The sequence below is a fragment of the Pollachius pollachius genome (assembly GCF_949987615.1).
Source record: "Pollachius pollachius genome assembly, chromosome: 20".
NCBI classification, from domain to species: Eukaryota; Metazoa; Chordata; class Actinopteri; order Gadiformes; family Gadidae; genus Pollachius; species Pollachius pollachius.
Genome location: NC_136953.1, coordinates 3,492,584 through 3,507,305, shown reverse-complemented (window position 1 = coordinate 3,507,305; position 14,722 = coordinate 3,492,584). Strand labels below are relative to the sequence as shown.

Below are 14,722 nucleotides of genomic sequence, written 5' to 3'. Positions count from 1 at the left end.
TATATAGAGAGAGAGAGAGAGAGAGAGAGAGAGAGAGAGAGAGACAAAGAGACATAGAGACAGAGAGAGAGGGTAGGGACATTCCTTTGGGTTCTCTATGCCCCTATCCTTTACCTACTCCCCAAATCCGATATCCCAGTTTCCTGCCTCCCAATATTCCCAGCAGGGAAGTGGTTAGCGTTGCCTGGGTCTGCAGCCCTGTTTGAAGTGGTCTTGTCCTCACAATGGGCCTTATGCACCTAGTGGCCATCTTGGCTCTATCTTGGTTCTACATGCTTGCTGGTTGTGGGGACTGATTTCAGATTTCCGCATTCATTACCCATCCAGGTAGAGTTTGAAACCGCTTGGTTCATAAGGCCCTTTTTCTGAAGACCATGACAAGCCTACTGGGAGTGGCCTCTCAATGACCTTCACTGAGTAATGATCTGAATATCGCCATACAGTGATCTGGTAGAGGAGATTGCTCATAAGTGTACTTTATAATATGTCTCTATGCTATCGATCCTTGTACTATAATATCTTTGATTTCTATGAGGAGAATTGTATTCTCAATTAGGTTTACCAATTGCACTACATCATGTTCTTCTAAATATTCTCATATATTTTTAAATAGATCGTTTTATTGTGTAATGTAGGCTAATTCTGTCCTCTTTCTCTTTCTAACCTCTCACCTGTGGAAGATCTATACACAGTACAGTGTGTAAGGCTAATCCCAGTTCAATTGAACATGGGATCACGTGCACATTGTAAACAGAGCTCTGCCTGTTCTGCCTCTGTTATGGATGAATGCAATCTTCCCATAGGGGGTGCTGTCTCCTCCACTTCCACTTTCCACCTCCTCTTTCTCTCTCTCTTTCTCTCCATGATGTCTCCTCCCGCCTTCCGTCCTCCCCTTATTTGACCTCTATCCTAACTCCAATTCTTCAGTGTCAAGATGATGAAGTATGCTGAGCAACAGGGCGCTTGCTGCAACACCTGCTCTGGGAGTCATAGGAGTGCGATGGCGGACTGCACCCCACTCCTCTGTGTCATGCACTCACTTTCTCTCTTGCCCCCATCTCTCTCTCTATATCTCTCTGGGGATGTAATTAAATCATGTGCAACGTCCACACATCTGCCTGGAAATGCCAGGCCGATCTGTAGGGAAAATAAAGCCAGACAGCCAGATAGACAGAGATGCAGACAAAGGAACAGCCAGACAGAGAGACAGACAGGCATGCATACAGACAGACATACTGGAATACTGGCATACAGACAGACATGCAGACAGAGGGGAAGGTCTAGTTTGTTAGCAATTAAATGTGGGAGGTGAAGCAGTCACTGGTGCAGAATTGGCTGTAAAACTGTTTCTGTTTCCCACGACTATGTTCTTGTTCTCTCTTCTGCAGATTGGTGCAGGATCAGCTACAATACAGACCCCTACACACACACACACACACACACACACACACACACACACACACAAACACACACACACGTGAATGCACACATATACACACACACACACACACACACACACACACACACACACACACACACACACACACACACTCACATACACACAGTGCACTTAGACACTAAAGTTGTACGTGATTTTGGCGCTTCAGTGGCACGTCCTCATTCAGGTCCTCACTTGTACTCGTTGGTGTGTTGGAGCGGCTGGCTCGGGGCCTAATGAATGCTCCTGGTTCAGCCTGCCCACAAAACAATATTGTTTCATTGTTTTTGTGGGGACATTCCCAACAATATCACCATTACCCTCAGGTGACCTCACACACTACTGAAGGAATAATTGCTGCATGCTGTGCTGTTGTAGTCCAATGGGCCGGGGGGGTCTGTACTGTCTGTACCACAGTGCTTGCTCATAGTTCTTATATACAGTGGCCATTTTGTTTGTGTTAATACAGGTATGATGGTTAGGGGCTTTTTGTGTCAACATATTAAAATGTCTCAGGTTCGGGGATTGGAAATTAAGCACGAGTGTGTTTTTCTGACATTTCCACATTTCTGAATATTGAAAGAGTGTTTTTTGTGTTAAGGTAGTGGTTGCCTTTAGGGACTGGAGTGAGGATTTGAAATAATTTATTTGAAATGGCAAGAGTCTAGTAAACTTAATCCCCATTCTAAACAATAGGTTTTCCCAACACTAGTGGAAAAACTGAAAAATCAACGTTATTCTTTTGTGGGGTTTTACATTCCAGGTATAGACATGAACATTGATAAACAAGAGATCCTGTAGGCTATCTTCCTCAACTCACTTCCCTGTACATCGATCACAAAACCAATCCGATCAGCGGCTGGATGAAGAGCCCAGCTTGAATCCCAACACATATTCAATGCTACACCCTTTTAAACATGCCGAGGTCTAATCGGAAATTACATCATCACATGTTGTTGTGTGAGTATATGTGTGGGTGGTGAGAGAGTGAGATAAGAGTTGTGTGCGAGCAGGAGTTTAACATGCTGTTGGTCAGGTTCAAAGGGTGAAAAAGTGCGTAATGCATTCTTTGGTTCTCCGCTCTCGTGCACACAGCCACAACGTGCACACACCCTCATTGTGCACACGCCCTCAACGTGCACACGCCCATGATGGGCACACGCCCACGACGGGCACAATCCAATTGCAATTCTCTCACACAGGCGTGGCCATGCTGTGTTAACTGTGTGTGTGTAACTTTATTTATATATCCCTTTTTGAAACGCACATTTACAAGGTGCTTAACACACACGCGCGCACACGCACGCACGCACGCACACACACACACACGCACGCACGCACGCACGCACACACACACACACACACACACACACACACACACACACACACACACACACACACACACACAAACAGTAAATGTATTACAATATAAAACAGCACAATGAGAAACAGACCAAACTAAAACCAGCCAAAAGATAAGAGGGATGGAGATCTATAGAAAGGCTTGCCTATAAAGATACTTTTTTAGAAGCGGCTTAAAAGGGTTCAAAGTTTCAAGGAAGATGATTCCAGAGGGTCCCAAAGGGCTGGGGCTAAAACAGCCAAGGCGCATCCACGGGGGGAGAGGTCTTGCAATGCCTTATAGGGCATTGCATATCAACAGGATTTTTTGTTTATTCTGAATTCCAATGGATGCATGAAAGAAGAAAAGTAATGTGGGATGGACGGATAGTTCATAACCTATTTTACAAGCAATTTAAAGTTGATTTATCGAAAGGAATAAGGAAAGAACCACCGAGAAAAAGTAAAAGGACAGAATAGTTCCCATGTTAAATTCCTAATTGAATTGATACATTTTGCATGAGTTTGTGTGTGTCTGTGTGTGTGTGAGCTTGTATGCATGGGTAAGTACAGGTTTGTAGATTCCCTACTGACAAGCTGTAAAAACAATGGGGCAGCATTCTTCTTCCCAGAGTTCTCTGCGGTGTGTCTGAACAGTCTGCCCCCAGAGGGCCTCAATCGAGGCTTATCAAACCTCACTTAATATCTTCCCCCCCATCATTCGTTGTTGTTTGACATGTTTGCCTTTGATGACATTCTTTCAGGAAAAAAAATATTCAAATAGTTTTGATCTGATATAAAAAGTCAAAAGGAACTTTCCATGTCTATCTATTGACAATGAGACACAGGTGCAATGTGAACATCCCCACGTCAAATGCACTTTAAAACATTACAGACAATTGAAGTGTGAAGCGGATTTTAGGGCACCTAAAAATCTGCTGACGTCATCCGAGAGCAATTGGCAGAATACAACAGGCCAGGTTCTAATAGTAAAACAGCAGGTTGGGTGTCTAAGTTTAACTTGGAGGAGGGGCGGATATCCATGCCGGGGGAGACGCCACCGGTCAGGCCTGATAAGAGACGCTGATTGCGGTAAATGACGGTCCTGATCGTCCTTTACCGCAATCAGCGTCTCTCTGCGACAGATTTCCAAAATGTGCCGTCATCCCTTTTAAAAGCTCCAGAAGCTTCTATTAATATAAAAAAAGATAGCAGCGACATACCTTCAGAGAGAGAGAGAGAGAGAGAGAGAGAGAGAGAGAGAGAGAGAGAGAGAGAGAGAGAGAGAGAGAGAGAGAGAGAGAGAGAGAGAGAGAACGATAGAGCGAGCGAGCGAGCGAGCGAGAGAGAGAGAGAGAGAGAGAGAGAGAGTACCGAGAGTACCGAGTGTGAGCTGAGGTCTCTCTATCCCCTGCCGGTCATACCGGACAGTGAAGCTCGTGTTGCTCTCTGTGCCGCAGCAGCAGCAGCGCTACACGCTCCTCGGTCGCCGTCCGCTCACACTGACCGAACACTTCGGGGATTTCACAATATTGTTTTTTATCCGCCCTTATAAAAAACGAGGATACACGTTTGGCTACGGACGAGGATCAGACTCGAATTTACCATGCCGGAGGAAAAAGGTAAATGCTTAAAGAAGGTGTTTACTGCCAGACACATACACACATACACACAGACAAACACCAAACACACACACACGCGCACACACACACACACACACACACACACACACACACACACACACACACACACACACACATACACACACACACACACACACACACACACTGTGGAATGACTATGAAGGCTATTCATATCCTATCCTACTTGCTGTTCATTAGGCTATTGGATGATTTTGTGTGATTTATATCGCCTTTTGATTGGTGACGACTCATGCCTCATTGTATCCATTCACAGCCCCCCCCCCCCAACCCTGTAATGCAATCGCTGCTACCACCATCACAACTTCTCACTATCGACCTGACACTTATAAACACCGTGGCTCATTATAAACCAATCACAAACCAGCAGCAGTGGGACATCTGAGGAAAGAATACCAATAGTCTCCGATATTGTCCATATGCTGCCTTGCTCCCATTAGGAATGTTCCAATTCCTAATTGAATTGATACAAATACCAAGGAAATATTGTTGGTGTCGTCCAATATTGTATTTTCTGATATTTTGTCCTTAAATGTTACTTTAGAGTGTGTGTGTGTGTGTGTGTGTGTGTGTGTGTGTGTGTGTGTGTGAGGGAGTGTGTGTGTGTGCGTGTGTGCATGTGTATGTACATGTTTGTATCACTGTCAGTGAAATTCCCAAATGAGAAGCTGTAAAAATAATGTGGTGTTCCTCTAACAGTCTGGACCCAGAGTGCTTCCCCAATATTGTCCGGTTCGCCCGAAAGCCCCTTCACGACACCCCCCTGGCAACAAGGCGGTTGTTTGGGACCCCTGCCCAGATCCCTGACGCCATAGAGGCCGGGCCAGTTGGGCTCCCCACCCCGGACAGGACGCCAGGGTGGCGGGCCTATGGGGAGGAAAATAGCCAGCTATTAGATACTTTGTTGGTTATAGGTGTTTGTAACATCCTGCTTCTCTATATCGGTGTGTGTCTGTTTGTGTGTGCGCGTGCGTGTATGTGTGTATTTCGGTTACAGGAGCTCTTTAAATGTGTCAGTGATGGAATGCAATAGTATGTATAACCTACATGCGTGTGTGTGTGTGACTATGTGTGCATGTGTGTGTCTGTGTGTGTGTGTTTGTGTGACTCTGTGTGTGTGTGTGTGTGTGTGTGTGTGCGTGTGTCTGTGGTGTGTGTGTGTATGTGTCTGAATCTGTGTTTGGTGTGATTGTGTGACTGCATATGTGTGTATGTGGGAGCATGCAACCAACGACCCCCTCTTCATTCAATTCTACGTTCCCTAGCAGCCGTGGTATTGGTTTGGTACTGGTTTCCCCAATAAACACAACGTCCAACCCCCTGGGACTGTTCTCCAAAGTCAAGTCTTCACAAGGCAAGTTAAAAGCTAAACTGTTAACAATTTACAGTGTAGGTCACTACCTTAGGTCCACAATATGTGTGTTTTAAGAAACCTGGAAGACCTGAAATACGAGGTCATATTAACAGGGATTCTGTTTTTTAGGTGTGGAACACCTGAGCCACACATGTCAATGTTTATCCAGTTCTGCGTGGTTATGTTCCCCGGGGCATGTAGACAAAATAATTTAGAATGACACGCTTAAGTCGCGTTTGCACATGTGTTTAAGCACACACAGTCTCTCCGCAAGCTTTGAGTCTCCTGCAAGGGCAGCATATTCCTAGGGTTATGGTGTAATGGTTGGCTACCTGTTAGATGCCAACTCTTTTCAAACTTCCTTGTGTTCAGTCTGCCAGTCCGCCTGGAAGTCAAATAGAGAGACAGACAGACTGACCAGGACGAGGGCGACAGAAGTCCTTGAAGAAACCTTGTTCTGCTTTAGCTAATATTAATATTGTGTGTGGCCTGTTATGAACGGTATGTACCGTAAAAATATGCAGTGTAAGCTATATTTAGACACTAACTGACAGCGTGTGTTGTCATGGGCGTGTATTATTACAATGCAGTAGCCAGGCGTGGCAATCACAGGCAGAGTGTAGAAGCAGCTAGTGCTATCCTTTTAGACTCCTATATAGTACCCTGAGAATGGAGTAGCAAGCAGTTTTTTAGTCTAGCTAACATATTGTGTCTCCCAGTCATAACTCTAGGATGAAAAGCACTTTGTCTGTGCCATATAAAGGATACAAAGCAGTTTGGTTTTAGCTAGAACATCAGTATTTTCCAGAACATCAGAACTGGATACACTCTGTTTCCTATTAAACACACAAAAACTGCACAAAAGGGTTGTGGCAAAGTAGTATACATTCACTTCTAGCCTCCACCTAATGGTAACATGGTCATGAGGCAATGGTGATGTTTTGGGGGTACTGAAGAGGAGCAGGGTAGGCTGGCCTCGGTATTCCTGAGGTGTTGAATCCTCCCTGGCGTACCCCAGTGTGTTGGACACTGTCCTCGCCTTCCCGGCCTAATAACTGCCATCCAATGAATTTATGCACAGAGTCACATTGTTGCTATTTGGAAGCCCAATGGAATTAAGTTTTTCAACTTATTATTTGTGTACACATGTGGTAGAAATCGATCTCCACCTCTCATGAAGATGCTGTTCTACAAATGCTGAGTCATGTTGGTTTTTCCGTCATGATTGTACTCATGCTTACAATCACACTTTAGACTGTCAACACAAAGGACTGTGGCTTTATATTGACATGTTGTGTTTATTGCTATGTCATAGTGTCTGTCGAGGAGCGATCACATGACCCCGAGGGCATTATTCAGCACAGCTGCTCTCAGGCAGGTGTAGAGCTCCTCTACGTTTTTTCTCTCTCCTCTTCTGTAATTTTCCTCTCCTATCCTGTGTTATTCTCTGCATTGTCTAAGCTCATCTAATTTCTTCTCTCATCTTATCTCTCCTCTCCTCTGCTCTTCTCCTCCTCTCCTCTTCACTTTTCTGTTCATCTCTGTTCATCCTCTTCTCCAGCTCTCCTCTTCTCCCTCTGCTGTCCTATGCTCTCCTCTCCTCCGCTCTCATCAGGTGATATAATGTTGGCTGCTTTGTTAGCATGCCACATCCCTTATGATTATTCTGTCAACATCTCTGTTATTTGCTCTGTTATCTCTCAAGCACGGCGAGTTACTGAACTATTTCCCAAGCTATGCTCTAATCAGAGCTAGAGGAAGAAGAAGGGACGAGAATGTATGTAAAAATGCTGATTTGTCTCCGCCTGTCATTCCTAAGTAAATACCACTCAGTCCCGGGAAAATGACAAACATTCCATTGATGCGTGTTGCAAGACCATGTGGAATTCAAGGGTGATTCTACTGCCTGGGTTTCCACCTCCAGGAGAAGAGAATAAAACATCACAATCCCTCAAGCTAGCTTTTATATGTGTTGACTGCCCCTCATGGATCACCATCTTATTTGCTAGTCATATTTTGAAGGTTAAAGTCGATTGAGTCGATTGTGACCAAATTTTACAGGGATCGACACATTTTAACCACAGAAAGAGATTAAAGAACATGAGGGGCCCCCCAAAACAAAGGATAATAGTGGCTTAAGGTGTCGGGTTTGAACCCCAACATCCGCAGTCCACCTAAAGGCATCCTTGTGCAAGATGCCACAACATTTCAATGTGGCTTTCACCAGAAATTCCCCTTCTGTGTTCCCTTCCCTGTCTTTCGGAAGAGAACTGTTTAAACTTCAGAAAATTTAACCCTGGCTCTTCCACAAGCTGCCCCCCCCCCCCCACAAACCCAAATTAGGTGAGAGGTCCTCAGCTCTTTGGCCCTCAGGTTGTAAGTAGCCCATCCCTGACATCCCATAACAGAAGCAGAAAACTGCTTTTTCAGGGACTTGTTGTGACAGCAGGTAAAAGATTCAATGTCGTTGAAACATTTTACATCTTTTTGTACAGTGAGCCCAGACCTCTCCTTCTCTCTGTTTTCGCCATACATCTCTAGCCCATCCCTTCCTTCCCCTTTTTGCGTTGTATTTCCTTGGTCTTAAGAGAGTGTGAGATAAGGTATAGTGTGTTTTGATGAGGTTCAAGGGTTAAGAGCAGCACAAGATCCTTATACAACACCTAATAGAAAGACTAACAGGAATGGTGGGCTCATTAGCCGCACATTAGCCTCGCGTGACGGCAGGACTGTGGACAAACCACTTGTAGTTCTCCCCCCTGAAAGCAACAGCTAGGGCTTGAGGGGGTGCCTATAATGCAGAATCCGAATATCAAGGGGCAATTTTAATAGGCATGGCTATTTCATTTTAAAAAGTTCTGAAGTTCCCAAGCTACATTCAAAGTTGATCAATTTCTCGGCGAAAACAGTAAAATACTGTCAATTCAAGCGGTCTTTCCGATTTAATTTGGAGAAACAGGAATACACATTTGATTTCAATTGGTCAAATTTGAACATGGCATTTAAACTGAACTTCCTTAAGGTTTGGCAGTTGGTTGGCTCAATCGAAAGAAGCATTGTCGTGGGGAAACCTGATCGTTATTATCTCCTGGCCCCCGTCAAAGGGCCCATGTGCATGCTTCATAGCTGGAATGTGGCAGTGGCCTGCGGAATCCCTGTCAGGGTTAAGGAGCGCTTATTTTTAGTCCAGGGGTGCCAGGAGAGGTTACTTATGGGACTGTCTCTCTCACGATACGGCCGCCTTTATGTTCTTGCTGTGTCAGTTGGTATGCTAGTTGGAAAAGAAGTAATCAACGATTCATGTAGTTGCCAACCTTTTTTGATTTTTGTACCCCTTTAAATATATCAGCACCTTATGAAGTTCCGTATTTTTTGTATAAAAGTGGATATCGGTTAGCATGGGGTAAATGAAGGGAATTAAACTCTCCCCCTAAATTGTTGTCATACTTCTGCTCTCTATTTCTGGAACCTTCCCGCCGATCCCCTGTGATTCACACTTGCACCTCTAGGGGCGAGAGTGTGATTCCCTGAGGCACGGATCGCGTGCCAGTCGTTGAACCTCACCTTCCACGTGTAACAAGCAGAGGGAGGGAGTGCAGGCTGCCGATAAAGGACATGTTTGTGAATGCTGATTGCGTATCACAGAGAAAATCTGTCAGACAGACAAAGACTACATACAACAACTTCCTAAAATATGCAAATAACCACCATGTTTTCGGCCACGCGGTTCAGAACCCTTCGATTTGTTTGTTCTCCTTTCTGAACGGCTCATTGTGTGTTGTGCACCCTACACATCATTTACATTTATATTTCATTCAGGGGATTTTTTGATGCTTTTATTCAAAGCGACTTACAACCATTCATTCACACATTCACACACCGACGGCGGAGATGACCACGCAGTGCGACAGCCAGCTCGTCAGGAGCAGTCAGGGTTAGGCGTCTCACTCAGGGTCACCTCGACACTCACCTAGGAGGAGCCGGGGATCGAACTAGAAACCTTCCGGTTACCAGTCAACCCGCTCTACCCGCTCCTGAGCTATGTCGCCCCAACACATCACCAACTCCTACGTGCCCCCTTTGCATACCCTAGCCTCACTCTTAAGTGTGTTCCCCTCTGGTATTTAATGTACGGGTGGTGACCAAAATAAACCCTGTGTGGGAATGAAACTGCACGCGCTCTGCTGTGAACTTTGATCAACAACGACATCATCACCGGCAACAGCGGCGGCAATGGCGGTGGGCGCCTGAGACAGACACGAGTGCGGCTGACTGATGATACGGACAGCTGAGTCCTGTCGGGGTGGAGGGGGACGAAAAGGGAGAGGGAGGGGAGAGAAGTCGTCTTCTGTGCCAATAGGGTTTGATGGCTCCTCCGGGGCCTCGCCCCCTTTTTTGCGTTGCGGTGCATTCGTTTTTCTAACATGAAGTTGGGGGGATACGGGACCCCTATGACAGGTGCACATGTCAGCAGCTAAGCAATGTATGAGACCCCCCCGCTCACTCCACACACACACACACACACACACACACACACACACACACACACACACACACACACACACACACACACACACACACACACTTACTTTCTCTCGTGCTTTCTCTCTCCATCTTTGTCACAATCAGTCCCTCGCTTTATCTCTCTCTTCGGCTCTCCCGCTCTTATCCACTCTCACACCTATTTACCTGATCGCCTTGTCTTCTTCTTCTTCTCTCTATACTTTGTATAAGCGTCTAGTAGCCTCTCTCTCTCTCTTTCTCTAATCTTCTCCCGCCCAGCTCTGATTTCTCTGTACTTCTCATCTTCTCTTCATCATGTGGTTTCAGTCAGCTTCACCCAACACTATTGTTTTAGCCTCTCTCCTGAATCCCAGTCTTTATGAGCCAGCTTGACCACATGTGTCTTTAGGATGAGTTGCAAGCATTAGCATAAAAAGATATAGGGACGGGCAATACAAACTAAAGTCTAAAGTCTGGGTCCAGTTTTGTGTGTGGGATTGTCTTGCAAACACTTTGGCCCAGATTAATCATTATTCATCATTATCATCATCATAGGAAATCATGCCACATCATAGCATATCATATAATGAGTATATAATGAGATTGGATACAATTAGGCCTGACAGTTTAATGCATCGCAGTTCAACCAGATGCTGGGGCAACTAGCATAGTCAGTTCAGGTATGGATGCAGTGTATAGCGTACTCACGACCACCTGCATGGTGCCTACTTTATAAATAGCTAAATGTAACCACTGTTTTCCCCATACTGGGTGAGATCTATAAAAGCTGTGAAGATAATGTGTTACTTCTGCTGGTGTGTAAATCACAGGGATCTCCCTATAGCAATTAACACAGGCCTGAGGATACACACTCGTTTCCTCTCTCTCTTCCTCTCTGCGGAAGAGACCATCGTTGAAGGAGCTCTCACTACGTCACTAGTCATTAGGTGAACTAGGTTGAGTCCTGTTGGAGAATGAATATCACAAACATGTGGTCCAGGGACTGTTAAATTCTCTAAGTGGAGGTGGAGGGATGGACAGAGCTTTAGAGGATGAAAGGCTTGAGAGAAAGAGGAAGGACAAGGGTAAGAGAGAGAGAGCAGCAAACTATGGCTGGAGGGGATAAGACTAGAAAACTAAGGCTTCCTTCACATACATCGTCGGAGAGTATTCCCTCGACTAAATTCTCTCACTCTCTCTCTCTCTTTTACCTTATCTCAATTAAATGAATAGCAAAGGTCTTTATTGGCAATTTATGTCAATTGTCAAAGCTCTCTCTCTTGCTCTGCTCTCGCTCTCTCTTTCTTTCTTTCTTTCTTTCTTTGGTTTCTCTCTCATCGTCTCTTCGAGAAAGCAAAGCTGTTCTCTCTCTTTGAGAAAGCCTAGACTTGGTTGGACGGCCTCCTGTCAAAATTCTTATCGTAGCCATCGCTAAACATGTGTTTGGAAGAACTGATATTAATTGCATGAATTATTAGTCGATTAATGATTTATCGTCTTCTTTTGTATAAGTAGCTTTGAAATAAACATGTCAATAAAAAATTATAAAAAATGTTTTGAAGTGTTTCAAAGTAAGGAAGAACTTAGTAGTCTCGTAACAAGAGCAGGAATGTTCGATATATCGTAATAACAGTTCAGTGTGTTCCGTTTGTGTTTTGCCTGAGTGGTAGTCACGGTGATCTGGAGGCGATGATGATCTGCCTCCCCTTGATCTGTTTCATCGCAGATGGTAACAGAAAACACTGACGTTGGCGTAGGATATTTCTCCTCTGTCAGAAAATGAAATCTAACACAACATTGTGCACCACACCCTCCAGCCCACGCTCCGTCACGATCACAACTGCTTTGTTTTTGGTTTATTGCAACTGCGTCAGAAACACATACACCCACAATCTCAGTCTCACAAGCACAAGTCTTACACTCCCTTGAGTGTGTTTTTACGTATGTTTGTGTGTGTTGGCTGGTGAAGATACAGCTAGGATTTATGTATGCGATGTGGGCTGACCTGTGATCTAACAACTCTCTCTCCCTCTCTGTCCCTTTGTCCCCCCCCTCCACAGTGTTGCAGCAGCAGGCTGTCCACAGCCCTCTGGAGAAGCCAAAGCCCAAGCAGGGAGGAGGTGGAGCAGGAGGCGGGGGAGGTGCAGGTGGAGGTCGCACGGGAGGAGGCCCCATCCCCTGTCAGAACTGTGGCAAGCCGTGCAAGGGCGAGGTGCTGCGCGTGCAGAACAAACACTTCCACATCAAGTGCTTCGTCTGTAAAGGTACCTCACCGGCCCCTCTCTGACGCAGGTCATAAGGACAGTCCGGCAGCGGTTAGGGCTGTGTGGTTTGACTCCCAGCCGAAAGAGGCTGGGTTTGAACTCCGATGTCTGAGTGCACCTGTAGGCATCCTTGATCAAGATGCCCTAACCTAGCTGCTCCTTTATCGTCAGTAGCTTTGGATTGAAGCCTTGGCTTGGCCTCATAGTGAAGAGTTGATGTGTTTCCTCCAATTATCTTCAAACCCAGTTCCTGGGTGTGTGTGTGTGTGTGCGTGCGTGTGTGTGTGTGTGTGTGTGTGTGTGCGTGTGTGTGTGTGTGTGTGTGTGTTTGAGATGGGTGGATGCAGGTGTCACATTTTTATGGGCTGAGTATGTTGTATGAGTATGTATGTATGCGTGTATGTGTGTGTGTGTGTGTTTGTGTGTGTGTGTGTGCGTGCATTCAAGTATCTCACCACTAGCCTCGTGTCCGTCGCCGCCACCGCTGTTGTTGTTGATCAACACCGCCCTACGGTTGCTAGGCAACCGGCGAGGCCGCTCCACAATGTCGAGCAGCTTCCCCCCAGAGTCTATTGCGTTTCTTCTTACATCAGCAATGCAGCCCCACCAGATTGCCCCCCCTCTGTCAGCCCCACCCCTGTCAACCAGCTCCCTGATGCAGACAAGAATATGATATATTCATGTTTATCTAGATCAGTGGCATAAACTGGGGGTCACCGCAGGGGACCGAAGGGATCTCGGGATAGCCAATATGAAGAAAACAATAAACAATATAATTTATTTATTCATCAGAATCAGAATCAGAATCAGAATTAATTTTATTACATCTTATTGTACAAGTACACAAAGATTAAAATTATCAGGCTTGGTTCCTTAACAGCCACATAGCAGCAACAATACAAGATAAAGTAAATAAATGAAGGAGAAATAAGTAAAAATAAGTAAAAAATAAGTAGCAGCATTAAAGCATTAAAAAATACATCATGCCTTGTCTCTTTCATTTTTAATTGAACACTCAAAGGTTTTATTGTATTGATGAGACTCCAATTCTTATATTGAGTAAGACGCTTGCATGCTCGGCACCCAAGAAGGCAGATAAATACCATGTCGTTTCTACCATCAGACGACACCCCTACACACACACACACGTTCACGCATGAACACGTGCACTGTGTTCATGTGTGAATGTGTGTGTGTAGGGGGTGTCGCACGCACACGCATCTGTGCACACTCCTGGGCAGGCAGTTTACAAAAAAAAAAGTTTCCATAGGTCAGATGGGAGTGTCCACATACCACCTCTAACTCTCCATCTGTAGTCTGCCTCTCTCTGCCTCGCTGCCCGCCATAAAGGCTGAGGTACAGGCAGTAATACGCAGCATGTTTGCCGAGTCTGCACCCCACATTCAAGTCTAGTCTTAGGAGAAAGAGAGAGAGAGAGAGAGAGAGAGAGAGAGAGAGAGAGGCTACTAGACGCTTATACAAAGGTATAAGGGGAAGTTGAAGAAAAGTTTAATTGTTTATTGTCACGGTGTTCCCTTAACTTGTCTTGTTGACTTCAACTTAATTCAAATTGTTACAATTATTTAAACGTCTTATTCTTTAGACACGTCTCCCGACCTCCCCAGTAAGAAGGGGGAACCCTCTTATGTAAGCCGTTTCTCGGTTCGCTTTTCCCCACATAAACTTTATTTATATTGTTTTGTGGAGCAAAGGGGCCCTTTGGAGGTTTTAATTGTAATAAAAGGCAGTACAGTTAAACTTGACTTGGCACACATTCACTAACACAAACACACAGAGAGAAAAATGGCACACTAATCAAGCTATTCCGAAGCTGTCAACTGCAACCCGATTCAAGTATTCAAGTTGTAGACAGACTGGAATATCCGGATGGGTGTGGGGATAAAATAAATAGTTTGCTGTCGGATTAAGTTTGTCAAACGGCAAACACACGGGCAGGTTCAGTTAGGTAGTAGAGGCCACATTTGGGGATGTAAGTACATGCAAAGCGACATACAGACAATATCTAGATTACATCCCTGTCTAGTTAGCACCTTGGTATCAGAGCCATCAGTCTCTTTCCAAATTGAGCTAGAAAAAAATATTCGTGCACCTCCTGTGTCTGGATTAGTGTCGGTTTCAGCTAGCCTGGGAGGTAGCCAGT

The 14,722-nt window shown here is 45.2% G+C and overlaps 1 protein-coding gene across 1 annotated transcript in view; it reads left to right on the top strand.

The window, feature by feature from the left end:
• The first annotated feature begins 4,218 nt into the window (after window positions 1-4,218).
• ablim2 (actin binding LIM protein family, member 2) overlaps window positions 4,219-14,722 on the top strand; it is a 47,846-nt gene continuing 37,342 nt past the window's right edge. Inside the window, exons 1-3 of the mRNA XM_079758119.1 lie at window positions 4,219-4,401; window positions 5,140-5,794; window positions 12,358-12,561. Of these exons, the coding sequence (XP_079614245.1) occupies window positions 5,644-5,794; window positions 12,358-12,561 (355 nt within the window). The 5' untranslated portion in view covers window positions 4,219-4,401; window positions 5,140-5,643. The remainder of the gene's footprint in view (window positions 4,402-5,139; window positions 5,795-12,357; window positions 12,562-14,722) is intronic.